At 42.6% G+C, this 15,348-nt stretch overlaps 1 protein-coding gene across 1 annotated transcript; it reads right to left on the bottom strand.

Annotated features, from left to right (window-relative positions):
• Positions 1-479: 479 nt before the first annotated feature.
• On the bottom strand, positions 480-14,778 carry LOC149128589 (uncharacterized). The gene is made up of 6 exons (XM_089335281.1): positions 14,443-14,778; positions 14,113-14,202; positions 13,684-13,760; positions 12,511-12,639; positions 11,588-11,653; positions 480-9,895 (listed from the first exon to the last, which is right to left on the bottom strand). The coding sequence occupies exons 3-6, from the start codon at positions 13,730-13,732 to the stop codon at positions 9,774-9,776; spliced, it is 366 nt and encodes a 121-aa protein (XP_089191407.1). The 5' UTR covers positions 13,733-13,760; positions 14,113-14,202; positions 14,443-14,778; the 3' UTR covers positions 480-9,773.
• Between the last annotated feature and the right edge of the window lie 570 nt (positions 14,779-15,348).

Genomic DNA, 15,348 nt, shown 5'->3' with positions numbered 1-15,348 from the left:
AAAGTGAAAAATAATAGATGATTTTTTTAAATGATGATGAAATCAGAGCAGACCTATTGTCATGTTTAATCCCAGTGAGAGTCAAGTTGGGAATTGATAATTTCTTTTTTTTTTTTTTTTACAGAGGATCAGTTTAGTATGCATTAAGTAAGGATTTCAACTGTTTGCACCCACATAGAAACACAGAGTGAAATATATTGTTTGAGTACTCGTTATAGCATTAAATCTCAATGTACAGCACATTAAGGATAGAGATCCTACATGAGGAGTAAGTGCACAGTGACTCCTGTTGTTGACTTTACAAATTGACACTCCTGTCTATGGCATCAGTAATCTCCCTATGCTCCAGTCATGAGTTTCCAAGGCTATGGAAGCCCTCTGAGTTCTCCGACTCTTATCTTGTTTAGACAAGGTCATAGTCAAAGTGGAGGTTCTCTCCTCCCTTCAGAGAAAGGTACCTCCTTCTTTGATGACCTGTTCTTTCCACTGGGATCTCACTCGCAGAGATCTTTTGCCAGAGTGTCTTGGCTTTCCATGCCTGAAATACTCTCATGAGCTTTTCAGCCAGCTCCGAATGCCTTTAGGGCTGATTCTGAGGCCAGAGTGCTATTTAGGACATCTGCCATTCTATGAGTCTGCTGAGTATCTCACTTCCCATGTTGGATCACTCTCCCCTTTATTTACTCCATCAGTTAGCGTTAGCAGGTACTAGACTTGTCTATGTGCTCCCTTTGACTCCCAGTCCCTTCACCATGACCAACTGTGAACTGAAACTGATCACCTGGAACAGTGAGATGGCGTTGGTACATGCCACCTCGATGGGATTGAATTGGAATCCCCTGGTATGCTTCCAACTCCACCACTTGGGGCAAGTCAGCCTGAGCATGTCCCAAATTATACATCTCTTCCCTCTCCCATTCCCACCACCATGTTCAACAGGGATCACATTTCAGTTAATTTTCAACACTTAAGAATAACTGTAGACAACCTCTTTTTTTTTAATAGATAATGTTTAATTTTGAGTACTACAAAAAATAAGAAAATAGAAAGATATTACACTAACACGAATACCTGAAAGTATCCACTTTGGTGACATAATTTTGCAAAACAATGTACATGGAAGGAGCAACACAACTTGGAGAAATGTAAACAACTTTATGATTTCAAAATGAAAATGCTGGCTAGCATGAGCAAATGTTTTCAGGACTATCATGGCATGCATTTTGCCACTGGGAGAAGTGAAGCAATGTTAGTGACAAAAGAGTATACAGGAATTATGTGGAAAATAGACCTTCACATATAAAGTTACCCAAGATAATAAAGTCAACACAAGTTAAATCAAGAATATTTCAAGTACCTTGGCAGAATACATTTGAGAAATAACACTGATTTAAATAACTGACTTTCGAAAATTTCCAAAATCAAAGGTAAATGTAGAGTTCTAGACAACCTCTTAAAAGTGGCTACTATGGTCTTTGTTTATAACAGAGATCAGGAGAGGACCCAACAGCAGGAGAGAAAGGATAAGAGGGGGCTGAACTCATGGTGACATCTCAGCTCCAGCAAGACCCCCAGGGATCTCCCAAGTGCTTTCACTGCAAAGGAGGGGACACTTCACCAAGGATTGTCAAAAAGGACCCCCAGGGCCATGTTCTACTTGCAGAGGAGATCATTGGAGATTTGATGCCACTGAAAGTCAAGAGCTCCAGGGTCTGGCATTTCCAGTAGACCTCCCATATGGGAATGACGGTGCCTGGGGGTCTCCTTACAGGTTCCAATGACACATCAGATCAGCACCCAGGAGCCTAGGACTGCTCTCATACTGGACACAGAAGATCAACCTTTTCTGTTCTTTGCTCTGGCTTTGCCCCCCTCCTCTTTAATATAGCTATGGTAAGGGTGTCTCAGGACACCCCCCACCAAGTTAGATATTTCACCCAGCCTGTGTGCTGTGCCTGGAATGATATAATACTTACTCACTCCTTTTTGATCAAACCAGAGAGTCCAGGTCCCTTTGCTAGATAGAGATCTCCTGGCCCAGAGGAAGACCACAGTCCTTTTTTTTTTTAAGATTTATTTATTTATTTGAAAGTCAGAGTTACACAGAGAGAGGAGATGCAGAGAGAGAGAGAGAGAGAGAGAGAAAGAGAGAGAGAAGTCTTCCATCTGCTGGTTCACTCCCCAATTGGCTGCAACGGCCAGAGCTGTGCCGATCTGAAGCCAGGAGCCAGGAATTTCTTCCAGGTTTTCCCACACCAGTGCAGAGGCCCAAGGACTTGGGCCATCTTCTACTGCAGGGAGCTGGATCAAAAGTGTAGCAGCCAGGTCTTGAACCAGCGCCCATATGGGATGCCGGCTCTGCAGGTGGTGGCTTTACATGCTATGCCACAGCACCAGTCCCGAAGATCACAGTTCTTACAGGATCAGGGGAGACTGTATACCTCCCTCTGACAGAGACAGACATCAATCCTGAAGTCTAGAGTGTCTGGAGAAAAGTTAGTTATAGGCTATAACTGCTCAGCCTATCCAGGTTCATCTTCCAGCCATCCTCTTTTCCCCATCAGAGTCAATAACCACTAAAGCCTGAGACTCAGGAAGAACTAAGAGCCGCTGAGGACAATCTCATTTTTTCACTGAGATGAGAAGTGGAGTGCCAGCTGGGTAGTCACTTTGGTTTTGATTGTAGGTTAGCCCAGAAACATCACCTCTAGGTGGTTTCTTCAGCTTTAATCAATATGAGCCGTGTATATGAGTGCCAGATTTGCCTATTCTGCAGCAGTTCATGGAGGTGATCTGACACTGTAGCAAATGTGGGTTCCTGCAGGTGTGTGTGTCTTCAGGGCACATATAGTCTATTGCCAATCACACTGTGTTTTATGATGGTAGCAACTATGTTCCTGGCACTGTGAAACACAGAAGGGAGTGTCCCCAGGTCCTGTAGGATGAAGAAGGGTGATGCCAGGCCTTGTGGAGTGAATAACAATGGCCTTGGAACTGTGGAATGTACATGAGACCATCCCCATGTCCTCCTGGGGTCATTAATGATGTAGGGGATTATAGCACCAATAGTCACAGTCTCAGAGCAACTGAATGTGTTGCGGATCTTATCCAGATTCTGAAGGGTAAATTCAGGTTATGATGGGACGTGTGCATGGGTAAGTATAGGTCTAGAACAGTGAAATCCAGGAAGGCCTTTCCCAGACCCCATAGGGAAAAAAAAGGAGTATCCTTAGGGCTTGTACAACCAATAGTCACAATACCAGTATTCTAGGACTTGGGTAACACCTTACTAGATAGGTAAGAATAGTTCTCTAGCATATTCCCCAAGGTCCTCAGAGTGAGTTCAGGCTATTCTGGGGATTGTAGGCTGACAGGCATGGCTTGGAGTAGTGCAATGCACAAAGGCCTTCCCCAGGTATGAGAACCCCAAGGGTTCATAGAGTCAACAGTCACTATCCCAAGGCTGCCAGACACAGAGGGCCCCACACTCAGTTTTCATGAAGCAAACACATGTTATCTTTAGAATTGTGCTCTGGGAGCTGCAGAACTAAAATTGTAGCAGTAAGTAGGACCTTTTCAAAGGGCGAATGTGTTATTCAGGGATTCTAGCACCAACAGCCACAGTCCCAGAACTGCAGGATGTAGAAGGGACCTGGGGATGTTCCCCAGGAGTGTGAATTTGTGGTGCTGCAGCTTGTATCTTGTTATTGAGAGTCCTAAGTCACAAGGTGCAGAGGAAGACTTCCTCAGGTTCACTAAAGTCCCTGCATCTACTACTGCTAGTTCTGAGCCCCAGGACACAAAGGACAGCAGCAAGCGTGATCCAGGGCTTGTGCACAGCAATCCAGTAGCTGCAAGATGCAGAGAGGTCTGCTCCCTGCCCTGTGGGATGTTGGTTCTGGGGCTTCTGGTGGTGGCTAGCAATGCCTCTTGACCCCTAAGACAGAATAGAGTCTAGCAGAAGCTGTGTCGAAGCAGCTCAGGACGGGGTTGTGGCAGAGGGTCATATGGGTTCCTTTTCTGGAACAAAGAAGTCGAGTGGACCCCAGTCAGCTTTCTAGCCTGGATAATTAAGCCTCTGAGGACAGTGGAATTCTGTAGTTGGGGTGGAGGGGCTGCCATTTTGAGGTGATGATTAGAGTCACTCAGCTTTCCTACTTACCTTTTCCTGGAAAAGTGGAGTCCCCCAGTCAGGAAGCCAGGGTAGAAGTTACTGAGTGCATTATTCCTGCCTCTGTGTTGTCTTTCCAAGCCTCTGTTTCTGTTTAGTGTTCCTGTTACTTCTTCACTAAAGTTTTCCCTCAGTCTCCTGGGAACATAGTACCTCCTTGGTTTTTCTGGTTATTTTATGTGACAGAGGCAAGTGCAAGGCCTCTTTTGTCAGCTATCATGGATTCTTCAAACTAATCTTTTTTTTTATTAAAGATTTAGTATTTGTTTGAAAGTTAGAGTTTCACAGAGAGAGGAGAGGCAGAGAAAGAGAGGTCTTCCATCGGATGGTTCACACCCCAATTGGCCTCAGTGGCCGGAGCTGCACCGATCCGAAGCCAGGAGCCAGGAGTTCTTCTGGGTCTCCCACATGTGTGCAGGGGCCCAAGGACTTGAGCCATCCTCTACTGCTTTCCCAGGCCATAGCAGGGAGCTGGATTGGAAGTGGAGCAGCTGGGTCTCGAACCGGCACCCATATGGGATGCCAGCACTTCAGGCCAGGGCATTAACCCACTGCCCCACAGCACCAGCCCCTAAACTAATATTTTAATAATATTTTTCCATGAACTTTTGGAAGTCCCTTCATATGTAAATAATTGCTATGATTGAACAAGAAAACTCAAACCCAATGAAAATCATCTAGAATTGCATAGACATTTCCCTCAAGAAATTATGCAGTCAGCAACAAGCACAGGAAAGGGCTGGTAAATCTTGCTTGTTAAGGAAATATAAATTGAAACCACAACAACATACCAAATCATACCCACCTGGGGTAGGAGTGAGAATTGTGGCACAGAGGATTAAACCACCACTCCAGAGACCTGCATAGCATATTGGAGTTCCTGGGTTCAAGTCTTGCTTCTGCTTCCAATCCAGATTTCTGCTAATGTGCACCCTGGAAGGTATCAGATGATGGCTCAAGTATCAAGATTCCTTCCACCTACATGTGAGATCCAAATGGGGTTCCTGGTTCCTGGGTCAGTCCTGGTTGTAGGTATATATGGAGTGAACCAATGATTGAAGAACTGTCTGTCTGTATTGTTTTTTTTCAGTCACTCTGCCTTTCATATAAATACAAATAAATAATAAAGTACAATATTTTTCTAGAATGGAGGGGGAGAGGCAGGTATATTGCATAAATGGTTAAGAATCTGATTAAGATGACTGCATTCCATATTGGAGAACTAGATTCAATTCCCAGCCCTGGCTCCCAACTCCAGCATCCTGCTAATGCAGACAGTGTGAGGCAGCAGTGATATCTCATTCACATATATGTCCCTACCTTTGTGGACATTTAGGGAATGAACGAAATGAAGGCGTCTCTCTCTCTTCCTTTCTCCTTCCCTCCCTCCCTCCATCTACTTGTCTCTGTGTGTCTTTTTGCCTCTCAGAAAAATAAAACAAAATAATTTAAAAATTGTAAAAAATGAGAGGAAAGACATATAGAGAACAAAACCTTCAAAAATTGAAGATGAGATTATAAAATGGGGCAGTTTCTTTGAGAAACACTTTGACAGTTCCTCAAAAAGTTAAACCCAGAATTAGTATGTGGCCCCATATCTCTGTTTCTTGTTATCTATAAAAAACTAGTTAATGGATTAGCATTGTAGCCCAGCAGATTGAGCCACTGCTTCAGACTTTGGCATCCTATATCAGACTGTCTGCCTGACTCCTCACGGTTCACTTTCTGATCCAGGCAGGACCTGGAACTCGATCCAGGTTTCTCACATGGGTGGCAGGGGCCCAAGCATCTGGGTCATCTTCCGCTGCTTTCCCAGGCACATTAGCAGGGTGCTGGATCAGAAGTGGAGCAGCTGGGACTCAATCAGTGCTCACATGGGATGGGCAGTGGCCTAACCCATTGTACCACAGTGCTGGTCCAACATTCATATTTTCTTTTCTTGTACAAGACATTCACAAACTTCTGCTCCCTATTATAAAGCAGAAAGTGTTCTTCCTTTAACAAATATATTTTAATTTAGACATATCTTGATAACTTAGTAATATCTGCATATATCATATTCATATACATAAAGAAGAACAGCCAGTTCACACTGTGTGGAGCACTGGGAATATATCAGTTCAGTGAGGTGAAAACGTAATCTCTAAGAAGCTTGGTAGGAGATAAGAAAGAGAGGCAACATTTATAGAGCGCGGAGAAGTCAAAGGGCTACAGTGTAATGTAGTATTATCTTCCTGAAATAGATTTAAAGTCAACATCATTAACAAACAGGATTCAAAATTGTTCAGAAAAGAACAAACTTCACAAACTGGATTAAGGATTTAATAAATTTGTTGTGCGACAAACTTAGAACCCAATTGATGGAGGATGTCCTACATGGATGAATCTTGGAGCTCTATCCTATTATCACTGTCACTGCCTCAGGCCTACTTTTGTTCATGGCAAAATAGTCCTCTAAATGTTTTCTACATGGTTATAAAAAGCATTGCAGCAATGCCAACTCTTTAATGTACAAGCCTAATTTTTTGGGAAAAGAAAGGCGACACTTATGAAAAATGACTCTTGAAAACTATGATTATTTGTTATATTCAATATAGATTCCAGGAATTTTTTTTGACAGGCAGAGTGGACAGTGAGAGAGAGAGAGACAGAGAGAAAGGTCCTCCTTTGCCGTTGGTTCACCCTCCAATGGCCGCCGCGGCTGGCATGCTGCGGCCGGCGCACCGCGCTGATCCAATGGCAGGAGCCAGGTACTTATCCTGGTCTCCCATGCAGGTGCAGGGGCCAGGGACTTGGGCCATCCTCCACTGCACTCCCGGGCCACAGCAGAGAGCTGGCCTGGAAGAAGGACAACCGGGACAGAATCCGGCGCCCCGACCGGGACTAGAACCCGGTGTGCCGGCGCCACAAGGCGGAGGATTAGCCTAGTGAGCCATGGCGCCAGCCTCCAGAAACTTTTTTAAGAAAGCTTTTATTTAATAAATATAAATTTCATAGGAGTATAGCGGTTCTTTCCCCTATACTCGCCCTTCCATCCCCACTCTCATCCCACCTCCCTTTCCCTCTCTCATCCCATTCTTCATTAAGATTCATTTTTAATTATCTTTATATATAGAAGACCAACTCTATAAAAAGTAAAGATTTCAACAATTTGCACCCACACAGTCACACAAAGTATAAAGTACTGTTTGAAGACAAGTTTTACCATTAATTCTCATAGTACAACTCTTCAAGGACAGAGGTCTTACATGGGGAGCAAGTGCACAGTGACTCCTGTTGTTGATTTAACAATTGACACTCTTATTTATGACATCAGTGATCACCCAAGCTCTTGTCATGAGCTGCCAAGGCTATGGAAGCCTTTTGAGTCCACAAACTCCACCAGTATTTAGATAGAGCCATAAACAAAGTAGAAGTTCTCTCCTCCCTTCGTTCTGTGATGGCCCCTTCTTTCCACTGGAATCTCACAGAGATCCTTCTTTTAGATCATTTTTTCCTCAGTGTCTTGGCTTTCCATGCCTGAAATGCTCTCATGAGCTTTTTAGCCAGAGCTGAAGGCCTTAAGGGCTGATTCTGAGGCCAGAGTGTTGTTTAGGGTGTTTGTCAGTCTATGAGTCTGCTGTGTGATTGCTTCCCATATTGGATTATTCTCTCTCTCTCTCTCACTCTCTCTCTCTCTTTTTAATTCTAGCTATTGTTATTACCAGACACTTGGTCTTATTTATGTGATACCTTTGACACTTATTCCTATCTACATGATCAGTTACATACTTAAAATGATTACTTTAACTAGTAAGATAGCATTAGTTCCTGCCAACTTAAAGGGATTTGGAGTCCCATGGCAAGTTTTCAGCTTTATCCTTAAGGGTAAGTCTACGGGAATGTGTGCCTGAACTGTACTTCTCTTCCCTCTCTTATTCCCACTCTTATTTTTAACTGGGATCAATTTTCAATTGGATTTAACACCTATGAATAATTCTGTCTTAAGAGTTTAACCAATGGTATTAAGTAGAAAAAGAAAATAGTAAAAAGAATAAAATAGTAAACTGTTCCTTGACACTCAGTACAAAAGCTGATCGAGTCATTGCTTCTCATAGTGTCAGTTTCATTTCTACAGGTTTCCTTTAAGTGCTCAGTTAGTTATCACAGATCAGGGAGAACAGATGATATCTGTCCCTTTGCAACTGACTTATTTCACTCAGGATGATGTTTTCCCATCCATTTTGTTGTGAATGACTGGATTTCATCTTTTTACCACTGTGTAGTATTTCATGGAGTACATATCCCATAATTTTTTTAATCCAGTCTTCCATTGATGGACATTTAGGTTGATTCCATTTCTTAACTATTGTGAACTGAGCTGCAATAAACATGGAGGTGCAGTTAGCTCTTTTATTTACTGATTTCACTTCCTTTGGCTAAATTCTGAGGACTGGGATGGTTGGGTCATATGATAGGACTATATTCAGATTTCTGAGATATTTCCAAAGTGTCTTCCATAATGACTTTACCAGTTTGTATTCCCACCAACAGTGTATTAGGGTATCTTTTTGCCCACATCCTCACCAGCATTTGTTGCTTGTTGATTTCTGTTGAAAGCCATTCTAACTGGGGTGAGGTGAAACCTCATTGTGATTTTGATCTGCATTTCCCTGATGACTAGTGATCCTGAACATTTTTTCGTGTGTCTATTGGCCATTTGGATTTCCTCTTTTGAAAAATGTCTCTTTAAGTCCTTGGCCCTTAAGTCCTTAATTGGGTTGTTTGTTTTGTTGTTGTGGAGTTTCTTGATCTTTTTGTACGTTCTGGTTATTAATCCTTTAGCAAGTGCATAGTTTGCAAATAATTTCTCCCATGATGTCAGTTGCCTTTCACATTCTTGACTATTTCTTTTGCATGACAGAAACATCTTAATTTGATATAATCCCAGTTGTTCATTTTGGCTTTGGCTGCCTGTGCCTCCCAGGTCTTTCCCAAGAAGTCTTTGTCTGTGCCAAATTCTTGCAGGGTTTCTCCAATGTTCTCTAATAATTTGATAATGTCAGGTCTTAGATTTAGATCTTTATTCCATCTTGAGTGGGTTTTTGTGTAAGGTGTAAGGTAAGGGTCTTGCTTCATACTTCTGCATGTGGAAATGCAATTTTCCCAGCACCATTTGTTGAATAGACTGTCCTTGCTCCAGGAATTGGTTTTAACTCCTTGATCAAATATAAGTTGGTTGTGGACGTTTGGATTGATTTCTGGTGTTTCTATTCTGTTCCATTGGTCTATCCATCTGTTTTTGTACCAATACCAGACTGTTTTGATTATAACTGTCCTGTAGTATGTCTTGAAATCTGATATTGTGATGCCTCCGGCTTTGTTTTTGTTGTACAAGATTGCTTTAGCTATTCAAGGTCTCCTGTGTCTCCATATGAATTTCAGCATCATTTTTTCTAGATTTGAGAAGAATGTTTTTGATATTTTGATTGATATCACATTGAATCTGTAAATTGCTTTTGGAAGGATGGACATTTTCATGATATTGATTCTTCCAATCCATGAACATGGAATATTTTTCCATTTTTTTCGTATCTTCTTTTATTTCTTTCTTCACAGTCTTTTAATTCTCATCATAGAGATCTTTGACATCCTTTGTTGAGTTTATTATAAGATATTTGATTTTTTTGGTAGCTATTGTGAATGGGATTGATCTTAGAAGTTCTTTCTCAGCCGTGGCATTGCCTGTGTATACAAAAGCTGTTGGTTTTTGTGTATTGATTTTATATCCTGCTACTTTACCAACCTCTTTTATGAGTTCCAATAGTATCTTAGTGGAATTCTTTGGATCCCCTGAATAAAGAATCATGCTGTCTGGAAAAAGGGATAGTTTGACTTCCTCCTTCCTAATTTGTGTCCCTTTGATTTTTTTTCTTTCCTCTTGGCTCTGGCTAAAACTTCCAGTACTATACTGAATAGCAATGGTGAGACTGAGCATCCCTGTCTGGTACCGGATTTCAGTGGGACTGCTTCCAACTTTTCCCCATTCAATAGGATGCTGATTGTGGGTTTGTCATAAATTGCCTTTTGTGTTGAGGAATGCAGGAACTTCTACACACGTTGTTTAGCCAGAAGTCAGCTTTTAACCAAATTGTGGTCCCTGCATATTACTGGTGTCTGAATTGGACTTAGCCATTTTGATATCATATAGAGACTCTGAGGGGGGGGAAAAAGGGTTCTTATGGAACCAATGGGTAAATAACCAGGAGAGCATACTTAGGGCTGTACCATCTGTTTACAGTACAGTTTTCTACTGTAGATGGTACAGTAGAAAACACCATTTAACCAAGCAAATTTTCATTATTGGGCAGAATAACAAACAAATGAACATATTCATAATCTACATTGATCCTCATTTTGGCAATGATTTTGGACCATCAATATAACTGGAAAAACTTTCTTGCAAAAAAAATGAGCATTTAACATAGTTATTCAATACAAGTCTAACACCAATATCATTTTAAGTGTGTGTTGTTTTAGATACAGAGGTGGGGAACTTCCAGCCCACAGACTGTATAAAGCCTGTAGAATCATTTGGTCTGGCCCTGCCAAGGCAGTCACAGGAAAGACTCAAAATTCAATAAATCTGCAATTGGTTAATGTCTAGGTGGATAATTTTTCATGACTCACAAATGATGTTGTAAGTATCCAAATGACCCTTCACAGGGAAAATGTTTCCCAACTCTGTTAGAGAGATATCATAAAGCTTATCACTGAAGATATGATAGAAGTACCCCAGATCTATTCACACATTGGAAGTAGAACTAGTGAGAAAGAGAAGGAAGATGAAAGGGGGTGCACATGAACTAGTGGTTCAGGATCTGCTCCCAACCTATCTAAGCAGATTAGTTTTCATGATACCTCTAGCATGCATATCTTATTTGTATTTTTCATCCCTTCATTCCCTTTAATGGACACATAGCCCTTTAATGCACTTAGGGAACTAAGCACGTGTTATATAAAAAGACTAGTTATCCTGTTCATTAGTTGTCCTTCTCCTCTTTATAGTCTATGTTTTTGTCTATTCATCAATGTTGCTATCTCATTTTCAAGTAATGAAAATATTAATTGAAACTAAGAATCAGCTATCATTCACATCAGTTATGGGGAAAATATCAAGCGTAAGAGGTGGGCTGTAAAGCCATTTAGATTGTCATATGAGTAAAGAATCTTCTCAGATTCCCTGATTCCAGAGATTCTGAGGCTTGGGGAAGCCCTAGTCTAGAATGAAAATGGAACCCTAGTGAGAAACAACAATAATAATAATATAAAGAAATTGATGAGGCAATTTGATGTTTCCTCAATCATAAATTGGCACTTTGAGGTCATTGCAGAAATCATGGTGTACACAGCAGACTTCAAGTATTACATGCTCACCGGAAAGATCATCCTTAGTTTCACAATCTTTGACACATTTGCTCTCTGCAGACAGTGGAATATCTGCTGTGGAAGGAAAGAGCAGAAACAAATGATCATTTTCATAACCAAGGTATGTGTCCCAAAACCACATATGTTAAACCAGGAATAATTCAAGTGAAAGTGCATTTCCCCTATAGTGGCTGTAGGCAAATTAATGGCAGTCCTACCACATGCTCCTAAGCCACATCGTGCAAGGCTCAGTCTCCCAGGAGTCTCTACTGCTGATGAAATATACACTTTGTGGTGGGCTAGAGAGTCCAGATGTTGAGCACAAAAAAGTCCTTCCTCTTAGCCAGACAGGAACAAGACAGTTACTAGAAATCTGCTTATTTCCAGACTCTACGGTAAAACCAGAGCAAAGTGGTGAGTAGCATCAAATCTCTGCTTTCAAGGACCAGGTGTTAATATATAATAGACAATTAGAATACTCTTGTGATGGGCGGTGTGAGATGGACATGGCCAAGGGCTTGTGAGGAGACAGGATGGTCATGTGCACAAGGAGAAGTGTCAACGGCAGGCAACTCTAAACTGGAACAGAAGTTGGATTGATATTAGGAGATCATAACAGAGGCTGCCAGGATGGAGTGTGAGAAACAGTGCATTTCAAGACCCAATGGATCAGAATCTCTGGACAGTGAACACCATAGAGGCGGAGTCTCAGAAGACTCAGGAAGCAATCAGCCCAGTGGGGGTTAACAACTCCAGACCACTCGAACTTTCCCATAATTTCAGGATTCTCCAACCAAGATGACTTCATGGCTAGGTTCAGAACATCACACCTTCAGCTGAATAGACACCCTTAAAGAGTCTTAGAGAAAAAAAGGGGCTTGAATATTCAAGGAAAAATAGAATTTCCATTGCTCTAAACCAGACATACTTACAAGTATAAGGATGGGAAAAGACTCGACGGGTCATACAAGATTCACCTTCTTTAGCAACACATGTCTGCATCCCGTGACTACACGTTTGACGTGTGTAGGACTTACATTGTCTACACAGAAGAGATAAGGCTGAAAGAAGAAAGACTGTGTTAAAGGAGAAGGGAGGTATCACTGTCACTCCCAAGAGAGCAGGGATCACCCTAAGTGCCTGAGATCATGGCCATACCAGTTTTTTACTCTTGGGCTATGATTCAGGCAACAATTTGTCTTAATACCACACATTGAGCAGGAGATCATCTAGTTACCACTCTATGTTACACAACTGAACGACTGACCACCGGCCAGGGAGACTGACCTCTCTCCACAGAGCTGTGCTGCACATGGCATTTGGACTTAATTTTCCAGTTTACCACAGTGCTTATTATGGAGAGCACTGTGGTTATCAGAGCCTGGACTGAATCACCAGTGATGAGATCTGAATGGACAGTTAGACTTACCAGAAGATCCAGCTTTCTCACTCCATATACAAGTCCTACTTTAGTAAATTTTGTATAAAGCTTAGAGATCAGATCAGCTTCCCAAAAGAAGACAAGGATGAGGGGAGAATTCAGGGGACTGAGATGAAGGAAGCAAGGACTACATCCAATCCATTTATGAAACTAAAACTTTTCCTCAGAAGCCAGTTGGAATTCAAGAAACCCAGGGAATGAGAAACAGACAAGACCTGCTCACATATAAGCATGAGATAGGCCTGGGCTGATACATTAGCCATTACTGGGCCACCTCCCAAGAATTTACCAATGTCTTTTTTAAAAAAAAAAAAGATTTTATTTATTCATTTAAAGAGCAGAGTTCAGAAAGAGAGAGAGGGAGGGAGGGAGAGAGGGAGAGATAGAGATCTTCCATCCTTTGGTTTATTCCCCAAACGGCTGAGGTGGCAGGAGCTGGGCCAGTCTGAAGTCAAGAGTCAGCAGCTTTTTCTGGGTCTTCCACGTAGGGAATGGGCCATGTTCCACTGCTTTCCTATGCAGATTAGCAGGGATTGTAAGTGCAGAAGATGGGACAGGAAGTGGCACCCACATGTGATACTGGTATTGTAGATGGTGGCTTTACCAGTTATGCCAGCTCCAAATTTACCAATTTCTATGCATAGCAGAAAGTGCCCAAACTTACCAATATCTGTGCACAGCAGAGAGAGACCCAGCTGTAGGAGGGTTTTCATTCTGTCTCAGCTGGTTCTGTAGCAGATTCTGTTAGAGAACAGGTAACACTCAAGACTTCTGGTAGTGGGGCATTGCTTGCTAAAATCAACTTCCACTTCATTTTATAATACAGTCTGCCAAGATTAATGGCCTGTAGGTACAGGAAAGGCCAAAAACAGATCCCAATCTAAGCACTTGCAACAGTGGCAATAGTCCAGATCCCTCTTTCATGACCCTCTTTCTTCCACCAGACTTCACTGCTCTATTTTGCCCCAACTACAAATGATCTAAGGGGTTATCTCATCAGCAGCAATTCTCATGTACAGCACACCAAGTGCCTACTTCTCAGGGTCAGGTTGCATGTGGGCTGTGGAAGAGATATGTAAGAAACATTACCTACCTTAACTCAACTATCTTCCCGACTGGAGAAAAAAGTGATCCTAGGGAAAACAATGAGATATTGCACATCCAAGCTGTGTACACCAGGCACCTGTACACACAAGCAGAATCAGGAGAGCCCTTCTCAGAATACTGGGCACGTGCTGGGCCTTGACGATGGTCAAGATTAAAAAATGGAGAATGGGATTTTGAATGGGAAGATGGCGGAATAGGAAGGGAGCACACTGATAGTCTGGGGAGAGATACTTTAATAAAAGTGGAGATACTGCAGGTTCAAGGAAGAGTAGGGGAGGAAACAGCAGAAGAAACTCTTCCGGAACGCGTGACTCACAGCGGACCTGCGTGGAGAGCGTGGGAGCCCACAGTTCGGGACATCAGCGGCAGACTCAACACACCAGCGCTGGAACGCGAGGTGAGCCGAACCTCAATAGCCCGAGACACCGGCAGGCAAGCGGAGAGAGGAGACTAGAGGGAACGACCCCCGGGGGGGGAAGTTCACAAGGCTAACTGGAACAGAGAGAGAGAGAGAGAAAAGGGTGACTACTACGGACACGGGTTTCTCTCTCTCCGCTCACCTCTCAAGGGTGAGCAAGACAAAGAGCAGGCGCCATCTTAGACATACGTCATAAGCAGAGCGACCTCAGGTCTGCACCGGCCCTGAGCCTAGCAGAAAAACCTGACTCTGGGCGGGGCGAATTAACAGGAGATTAGGAGCTAGTAAATTTGTGGTGCTACTGAACTGAGACTGTGAAAAAAGAGACGGTGGGGGAGAGAACTCACGGAATTCACGTGAGCACTCTCCAGAGACGCTACAATTCCGTAACTTTGGCAACCCAGTGGGAGGCTGAAGGAGAATTTGAGCCCACTCTGAGGGCCGAACGGATTCCCTGTGGGGATCTTGGGAAAGAGCTTCCGATCTCTGGCTCCTGTGGGTATATCATTTGCCTGCTAACTACCTCCAACTTCGTTCAGCTGTGCGGAATTACTTCCCTTTTGAATCAAAAAAAAAAGAGAGAGAGAGATTTACCACGCCTAACCTGGGAGTGTCACCTTTGGCACACCAAACAGAGCTCTCAGGCCACACCCATCTCAAGCCCTAAGGCTCCATCAAAAACAGATAGTCCACTTAATCTAGAGTCATAGTATAACAAGAAAAAGCACCACAGTGAAGAAACCAAATATCTCCAATATGCCAAATAACAAACGCAAAAACCGAGGTAATAAAAACAAGGAAGTC

This window comes from Oryctolagus cuniculus, chromosome 1 (assembly GCF_051225735.1).
Source record: "Oryctolagus cuniculus isolate XC-2025 breed Fujian yellow rabbit chromosome 1, ASM5122573v1, whole genome shotgun sequence".
NCBI classification, from domain to species: Eukaryota; Metazoa; Chordata; class Mammalia; order Lagomorpha; family Leporidae; genus Oryctolagus; species Oryctolagus cuniculus.
Note: the sequence above shows the minus strand (reverse complement) of the source record. Positions and strands in the feature narration are given on the sequence as shown.

What these genes read in the sequence shown, in the direction of transcription:
- LOC149128589 (XM_089335281.1), bottom strand. Translation starts at nt 13,732, where the DNA reads ATGAAAACCCTCCTACAGCTGGGTCTCTCTCTGCTGTGCACAGATATT. An exon ending in TCTGCTGTGCACAGATATTG is followed by an intron (nt 12,640 to 13,683) that starts GTAAGTTTGGGC and finishes TTCTTCTTTCAG; the next exon opens with CCTTATCTCTTCTGTGTAGA. An exon ending in CTTTTCCCATCCTTATACTT is followed by an intron (nt 11,654 to 12,510) that starts GTAAGTATGTCT and finishes TTCCTTCCACAG; the next exon opens with CAGATATTCCACTGTCTGCA.